At 41.3% G+C, this 8981-nt stretch overlaps 1 protein-coding gene across 1 annotated transcript in view; it reads right to left on the bottom strand.

The window, feature by feature from the left end:
• Positions 1 to 4884: 4884 nt before the first annotated feature.
• Positions 4885 to 8981, bottom strand: part of foxb2 (forkhead box B2) — an 18309-nt gene continuing 14212 nt past the window's right edge. The window contains exon 2 of the mRNA XM_014017369.1: positions 4885 to 6765. Within this exon, the coding sequence (XP_013872823.1) occupies positions 5338 to 6303 (966 nt within the window). The 5' untranslated portion in view covers positions 6304 to 6765 and the 3' untranslated portion in view covers positions 4885 to 5337. The remainder of the gene's footprint in view (positions 6766 to 8981) is intronic.

Raw genomic sequence — 8981 nt, 5'->3', positions numbered from 1 at the left:
ATATATATATGAGCCACTTTGTTGGACTCAGTGTTTGTGTACATTATGATTAATGCTGTAACTCCATCCTGTCACCACTTGCCTCAGGCTAGAAGTGAACTTCTAACCTTTTTTATCACAAAAAACAGAAACTGTTAAGGTTAAACATATCACTAATAAAAAAACAACAACAACATCTCACTGATTAAATTCAGCCTCTCTGTGTAGTTTTGATATTTATTCTGTTGGCTGCTGATGTAAAACTTCGTTATTTGTGTTGTGCATCTGTCCCCTTTAGTTTCAGAATATGAGGAGCCGTTTTGTTGCCCATAACTTCCATTTCTCTTTCATCTCCGCTGGAAGTTCAATCGAGCTCCTTTCCTCTCGCAGAGCACTAAGCCTCAGATGAAACTGCTGCAGTCGGTTTTTGGACGCTGAACTTTCCATCACAGAACTTCTGGGAGAAGTCAAGAGAGGGGAAACAATGGGAAGGAGGCCAGAGTAGTTGGAACCGCTGACCTGTTTTTGATTGATAACAAAGTGTAATAATGGCTAATTAGGTGCAATAATTTAGGCCAATAAAGATGGGTGACAGATTGAGGATGATGTGTGCTGCGTCAGGGGACCTTGCTCCGAGGACGGAGCGGAGACAATGCATTCAGCCACGAGGACGGATACCTTTTGACCCTGGATCAGTGAATCATTTTGTAATTATTTAGGAGGAGGGATGGAGGGAGCATTAAATAAGAAAGAACCGGGCGGAGGAAGGAAAGTGGAAACTTTTATAGAGGTGAATGTGGTTGAAACATAACAGAGCCTTGAGTCCAGTCAGTGGAAATGTGTCGTTCAGGCCTGGTGCCAGAATCTTCATTTCCCTGAGAAGATCTTTTTTTTTATCGTCCGATGCTAACTCCTCATGGCACGCACCAGATGACAGTCATTTCATCTTGATAATAAAAAACACAGCCGTGAATCTGACCCTGATGAAGTCATATGCTTCCTACCTGCATTCAATCAATCACGTCTTAGAAATTAACTGTAACACACGGACTGTAGAGGACATAATATATAGAAAATACTTTTATCAGTCATACAAAATGAGTAAAAGAGTCCCTGTAATATTTTATAAACTTGTCAGCAAAAAAAAATAAAAAAAACTATGACCAACCTCAAGCTGTGACAGTACAGCTGGAAATGTTGCCAATAAACATCTTGGATCAAATCTAAATTATATCATACACAAAAAAAAAGTATAACTTTTTTTGTTTTGTTTTTCTTAGCTGTGAGCTAAAAGTCATTGGAATAATGCAGGATCAGAAGATAGTAATACAAACATTTGTCGTTAGTCCATTTCTATTGTGTTTTCTGGAAAATACTAAAGCAAAGAATTAGTGAGAAGGATCATTTCTCACCTGTGGACTCATATTTGTTTTCTTGTTTGTTCCATTTAAATACAAAATAACTCACAGCTTTTTTTCATTAAATCCGGTCCCCACATTTCTTGCTCTAAGAGCAAGAAATGTGGGGACCGGTCCTTTACTGTTGCTGGCCCAATAGCATGGAATAGTCTTCCCTTTGAGTTGCGTACCCTCTCTGACCTGGTCCTGTTCAAAGCCCAACTTAAGACCTACTTTTTCAAAAGGGCATTTGGTGTTTAATTTTTAGCATCTTATATATCTTTTTTTACTTTCTTTTACTGTAATTTGTGTTTTGTACTGATTTTATGGCTTGATTGTATTTACCTTGTGAAGCACTTTGGTCAATGCAAGGCATTGTTGAAAGGTGTTRTATAAATAAAGTTTATTATTATTAGTATTTAAATCACTAAATTGTGTTCACATACAGTATATTTAATATACCCCCTAAGAAAAACTTTGTGAATTTAAGATCATGGCTGCATTTCGCAAAAATCTTCTGCATGAGACGATAACGTTTCTGCAAAACACAAAACTTTTGACTTTGCTCAGGCGACATATTTTCCTCGAAATATAAGCTGTTTGATGTATTTTATTCAAAATACTTGGGCAAATTTATAACTTGTGCTTTATTTAGTGTTTCTTTTCTGGAAAAGTTGTTTTACAGTTTYACTCATAAAACTTTATGAAACTTTTTCTTTGTTTTGATGCTTTAAGGAGCACATTTTTGGGGGGGATTAGATGTTATCATTACATCTGTCTTCGATTTCTTGCTGTCTTTCTCTCTCTTAAGGGAGCTTGCTGCAGACATTTTCTTGTTTAGGTTTTCTCAGTGTGTAGACATCACTGTTCAATTTTTGCAAATTGCAAATTATTTAAATGTATCTTAACCTGTTTGGTCTCTGAGATTATCTCCCCTTAAAGCTAATACTGCAATGTGGTTTTCTGACTTGTTTTTGTGAGGATCAGTCAAGCTGTGAATCCAACAACTGTCTGTTGAAAGAAAAAAAAAAAGAACATATTTTTAATCTGATGTTCCAAATCTATTAAATAAAATACTGTGTGGAACAGAGAATATTATTTAAGGTTTGTGTGTGTNGTGTGTGTGTGTGTGTGTGTGTGTGTGTGTGTGTGTGTGTGTGTGTGTGTGTGTGTGAGCGGCAGATCAGATCAGATGAATTAAGCTGCTCATCATGATGATCGGCTCTTGCTGATCATTAAGAGAACTCGTGTAGAATTTGCCCCCCCTGGCCTCTGCGAAGGGGTGGATAATTACCTCTAATGTAGCATCAGCTATGCATGAGACTAACGTTACGTTTCTGAGGGCGGACGGTGAAACACCTCTGACATGAATGTTTAATTCATTCAGAATCATCCTGTGATTCATTTAAAACCCTAATTTTACATGACCATCTCTTTTCTTCCGGAGTTTATTCCCAATAAAGTTTAAGAACATTATTATTAGAGATGAAACTGATTTTTTTATGTGGATATATTATATTTTTGCAAGAGAAATCTGCCTTTATCAGTCAATGATCCAAACACAAAGTTTGAACAAACACGGACAACTTTTGCAAAGAACTTTTTTCACTTTCTTGTTTAACATGATAAACTAAAGCTTTATCGATGTTTAAGGTTGCTTTAATCAGCTTTTTTAATGGTGATGGAAAAAAATTTTAAAAATAGAAAWGTTGCCAGTGTTTTTGTTGGACAAGTGGATTCTGTTTTTCCCCAATTTTATTTTTCCATCAAAGTTTTACAGGAAACTGGATTATAAATCTCCTAATGCTGTTGCTTTTTTAAATTATTTCCTTGGTTTTTACATTTGGAGCGCACAGAAAGTTTTCCTTTTTTAACATCAAGAAGTTAGTGATTTAAAATCTCTTGTTTTTTTTTACATAACCAATTTGTTCTTATTTAGGATCAGATTACCTTAAAGACATTAATGGTTATATTTTTAAATAAAAGCAAAAAAACACATAATCAGTAACACCAATTTTGCACATTAAACACGCTTGCTGCAAAAGTGACCAATATCTATGATATTTCCCTTTATTTTAGCAAATAATTTTGTTTAAAATCAAATCCCCCTCCTTTATTTTTTTTTAACGTAGACTAATAAATGCTACGCGTAGCATGAAAATACATGAATATTATAGACCTGGTGTGATWTTCTGGTTCCAGAGACATCTTCCTCTGTGGTTGTGAAGACAGAGAGGATCATGGCTGCATTATTACACCTCTTATTGTGTCTTAATTAGTGGCGTTTAATTATGCACTAATGCAGTGAGGGCTATTAAAGACATTGAGACCTGCTGATCAGGACATTAGTGAACCTCACACACACACACACACACGCACACACACACACACACACATCTGCATGCACACTTTCCTCTCAAATCTCACTTCCCCTTAACTAGGAATTAAACACGCCCAGAGAAAGTGTGTGTTTTTAAAGAGAAAGAAAAACTGAAGAGAATATCTCTAAATAAAAGTCAGCAAGGGACTGTAAGGTTGGGGAAGACAAGAGTAATCACTTTTATGTGTGTTTTTCCTGTGAGCAAATGACACCCAAATGTGTTCTAATTTTTCACTCCCACGCATCTCCTCCACTGGTGCATCTCAATTATTTGTTCAGAGGCTGCTCGTGACAATGGTGTCGGCTGAGGGTGCCTTTGGGATGCTAAACAGAGGRGGCCAGGAGGTTAAATATAAGTCACTTTCACCTGAGGCTTTGTGCTGCGTGGAGAGGACGAAGCTTCAAAAGGTTCATTAAAAACCGAAGGCAACAAAAGGAGCAAACTTGATCCTGGTCGCCCTGTTTGCTTTTGAAGACGTGTGTGGCTGCAGTGCAGCGATGGCTCCTCGAATCAATCATCAACATCTCAGCTCACCTCTGCTCACACCTGCAGAGATGCTTTCATTTCATCCCAACACAAAGTTGCTTCTGCTGCTGCAGCTTCTTGTGTTAAAATTCACAAATTTAACATTCAGCTGTGTCCTGTTCATGTCTCAAATATATTCTAGAAAAAACAAGTGTTCAAAAAKATTTAAAATATTTCCTCTGTGAAATGACTTCTCTGGCATCTTATTCAGTAACAAGGTCATGCAGTTGCTTCTTTTTTTATTTTTTTTGTTTAATATTTACATTTTCAGCTAAAATTTAATTTAAACAAAAATATTTAATTAAACCCTGCATCATATTAAAATTGCTCATATAAAATAAAATAAAATGCTTTCTTAAATTATCCATTTGAAGCAACTTTCACTTGTATTCTTTCTTCTTGTTTTATAATAATACACATTCAAAAATATTTTTAAAAAGCTCTTTTTTTATTTTTACTGATTAAATTAGTCACTTCATGCCTCAGTTGTTTGCGCTCAAAAATAAATAAATACACTTTGGAAAAATTCCCGCATCTGAAGGAATTTATTCCCTGAGAAAATATGACCTTGGAAAAAAATATATCAGACCAAAAGATTCGGTTTCAAATTCTTTATAAATATCTGCAGATAAATAGCGTTATAATACAAGCAATGAACAGCTGAATAACACAGAAAAAAAGTGCAACAGGCCTAATTTATACTTTTAAAAAAGCACGAAGGCCTATTTGTCTTTATCAGACTTGTCATATGTTACAGGGAAACACAGCAAGATATCTAAACATGTGTTTGGCTGAAGTGAAACAGGTTGTCTCCTACAATAAAAGCTTTCTTTGGGTTTAGCGCGTCTTCTTCTCTGATTAGATTTAATAGAGAGCCACATGTGGTAAATGCCCTCACCAAGTGTGCAAAAAATAGTGACTCAATCAACAACAACAAAAATYCTTACAATGTTAAAAAAGTTTTTTACAAACCCTCTCACAGCGGCACTTAAACCGTGAAGTTTAAAACTCGTCTCAATCTTCCTTTTTCTAGAACCAGCCCGCAGTTTACCCGGTTAGGACAGCAGCAGAGCCGGGTGCAGCGGGTTCCCTTTCCCCTCCAGCAGGTCTCTCTTCTCCATCACCGATGCTGGGGAGCAGAGYTGGGCCGGAGCGCCCTGCAGCCCAGCCAAACCGGGAACCGGACCCAAGGACGGGGTGGGTTTTATGGGCACGGGAACGGCAGGCAGCGTCTGCCCGTTGGCGTTGTGGTAAAGGCCCTTGGCCGAGACGCTGAAGGGCGCGTACTCTGAGGATGCTGCGGGCACGGGCACGCCGCTCATGGACTCCGACAGCATCCCCACGTGCGGCCACATGGAGTTCACCACGCTGCTGAGCTGAGGGGGCACTGGGTAACCCAGGTGGTGCATGACGGAGGTGAGGGGAAGCCCGCTGGCCACCACACCCTTGTAGTCTCTCCCTATGATGTTCTCGATGGCGAACGGGTGTTTGAAGGCGCCGGGCTGCGCGCACGCGATGCCCCCGTAGCCTTGAAAGTGAGGGAGGCGACCCACGCCCGCCGGCGCGGCCGAGTGCTCGTGGTGGCCGGACGTGGCGCCCAGCTTGCTGCCGGGGTGGTGGTGGTGATGGTGGTGGTGGAAGTAGTGCATCATGGGGGAACTCTTGCAGGTCATGTGCTCAGCGCGCAGCACCTTGAAGCGCTTCCGTCTCCGGAGGAAGCTGCCGTTTTCAAACATGTCCCCGCAGTCCGGGTGCAGAGCCCAGAAGCTGCCTTTCCCGGGCTGGTCGGGCCGCCGCGGGATCTTGATGAAGCAGTCGTTGAAGGAGAGGTTGTGCCGCAGGGAGTTCTGCCACCTCTGGGTGTTCTCCCGATAATACGGGAACCGGTCCATGATGAACTTGTAGATGTCACTCAGAGGCAGCATCTTCTCGGCTGAGTTTTGGATTGCCATGGCTGTCAGTGAGATGTAGGAGTACGGAGGCTTCTGGTCGCTGTAGGAGTTTTTCCCAGGACGAGGCATGGTTGYGACTGGTTTCTGAAAGTTTATACAGGTAAATGAAGCAGCCTTTTACTCGGAGTCTGAGCGATACTTTCACGGCGCCAACTTGAGAATCTTCCCTTCAGTCTCCATCCGACTGATCCGTGCCAAAGTTCTGAGCCAACAAATTAATTTATGCCGATTTATAAAATGTAAACCAAAGGCCCACGGCGGGCAGGTCAGATCCTGGAGGAAGTCTTTCATCCAAATGAAGTTTCTTTGACTGTCTTTTTTGCCAAAGGACGCTCTTTAAAGCCGCGCGTAAAACTCAGCGTCTGTGCGTAAAAAACTTGAACTCCCTTTACTTCCTCAGCTCTGAAAGGATGACTCTGGCTCGTTTGCCTCGCTGTCTCTGTGTGATGTGGCTCCTCTTCCCGTGTGTGATGCTCCCAGTCGCCCGCGCGCTGTTTTTGTGAGACCCCCGTAGGTCGTCTGCACTGTTATCTATTATCCAGACAGGGGGACACGTCAGGAGAGAGCAGAGCGCTGTGCGCGTGTGTCTGTGTGTGTGTGTGTGTGTGTGTGTGTGTGCTGATAGTTGGGGGTACACACAGAGAAGAGATGGGGTAAAGAAAACGAGAGGAGGGGCGATCAATGCACACGTTTGTCTCTAATCTGCTGTCTGCCAATCAAAAAGTCCCGCGTAAAAGCGCACAGAGAGACAGAACAGAACTGTGGAAACATACCTAAACAGTGCGTCAAATGTGGACACTTGGATGTTTTTGACAAAATCTTGAACGCCAAAGAGCTCGGTCGATTCTTTGTATTATGACTCCTGACCTTTGACCTCTCTTACACTAATAAAAAGAAGTTTGAACTTCACAGTCTGCAAGCTGTAACTTTGTTAAGCAGCGAATAAAGGTTGAAATATGTCTCCCTCCTTCCACTTCTTAAACAAATAAATAAAAAAAAGAATGTAAAATATAAACACAGCCTCTTTGTTAAATTTGCTCGATTGCACTTTCAGACTTTCCCAGTCATAAATCATGTCTTCCTATCGCGCACGCGAACCAGCGCGCCGTCTCCTTCCGCTCTCATTCACATGAGCGCGTCCTGCGCACGAAAACTCACACCAGAGCGGRAGCCGCGCGGTTGTTGATTAATTGCTGAGAGGGGGAGTCCGGCGGCTGTCTGTCTGTTCAAACACTCTCTGGTGAATCCTACAAGGATGTAAACAAACTTCATCCCCCTCCCATCCCAGCCCCCTGATCCGAGTTATGCTCAGCCGAGAACAACAGAAGCTGCTGCTTTATTTATTTCATTGCTTTTTTTTTTTTTCTATTTTCCTCTCTGGCCAGGTGTCATGACTGGGTCCTTGACGGCTCCCGTCTTCCTCGGTGCCCCCGGTGGGCTTCCGAATACATTACAATAATTAAGCCTTTCGTGATTTAGCCTCCTTGGAGAGAAGTCCAACAATGTAATTAAGGGCGAGCTCGCATGGATAAGGTATGAATATTCAAAACTGTGTCAATTAATTAGTCCACGCGTCTCTCCTGTAACGTCCCGGTCCTTAAAGCCCACTCAGAAGGTCAGCTGTGTCAACTGAGAGCATATTTTATAAGACATCATAATTGCGAGGAAAATTATGTTTTTTTGTGTGTGCGCGCGCGCGCACCCCATCACAGAGAATAAGCATTTAAATAAAAACGCGTTGTTTTCTGATGTTTCATTTAATGCGCCAGGAGGGAAAAAAAAAAAGATTTCAAACTCCAAAGGCCCGCAGAGGCCAAACGGGTTAAAAAAAAAAAAAGAGGACCCCCTTAAAACGCGCGGGAAAGATCAATATTAAATCTGTTTCCACAAAGGGGGCCGTTAAGTAGACACCGTGGCTGATCTGCATAACAAAATTAATTAGGTAGTCCGCGGCTTCCTTTTGCGCAGCATCCAAACTCCTGGACAAATAACTAGTTGTAAAGCGCACCTTCTGGGCATACGGAACATATGTTGGAATTATCCTTAATTGACTAATTACATAAATTACTCATTAAGTTTACACCACATCAATTATAAAAGATGTATCAATTAATTTTGCATAAATTACCAGTGCTGCTGCTGCACGAAGAGCGCGATGGAGGGAATGAGGATCGCCAGGAGGGGGGGTCTCACCCAAAGGTGTGTGTGTGTGCGCGCCCGCGCGTGTGTGCGCTCGCGTGAGTGACGGTCGTCTGTTTGTTTCCAGTCTCTAATAATTATTTGCTCAGCTTAAGGGCAAAGATACTCTTCCTCTGTCTCGCAAAGGGAAAGTGTGGGGGTAATGGCAATTATACTAATAATAATAATCTTAAAGACCCTCTCTCCAACTCATGAGGGGCGCATCGTGGCGGAGAGAGCCATTAAAATCAATTAGCAGGGCCTATTGTTTTCAGTGGGAAATTAAGCTTAGGACCTGCAGTGCTGGGAAGCTGATTTGTGTGAATTATTTAGAAGTAAAATAAGACAGTTTTTATTTTGTGTTGAGTTTTTCACACAAACAACAGCGTTAACAGATCAAATCTGCCTGTTACCTAAAAGAATATCTCTTCGTCAACTCAGGCAAAATAATTCTTTCTACTTTTGTTTCAAACTTCCAAAAAAATAAAGCAAATGTAGATGAATTCTGTTATTTTTTTAAACAAATCTTAAAGTGTGTGTGTGTGTGTGTGTGTGTGTGTGTGTGTGTG

Source organism: Austrofundulus limnaeus, unplaced genomic scaffold (genome assembly GCF_001266775.1).
Source record: "Austrofundulus limnaeus strain Quisiro unplaced genomic scaffold, Austrofundulus_limnaeus-1.0 Scaffold166, whole genome shotgun sequence".
NCBI classification, from domain to species: Eukaryota; Metazoa; Chordata; class Actinopteri; order Cyprinodontiformes; family Rivulidae; genus Austrofundulus; species Austrofundulus limnaeus.
Note: the sequence above shows the minus strand (reverse complement) of the source record. Positions and strands in the feature narration are given on the sequence as shown.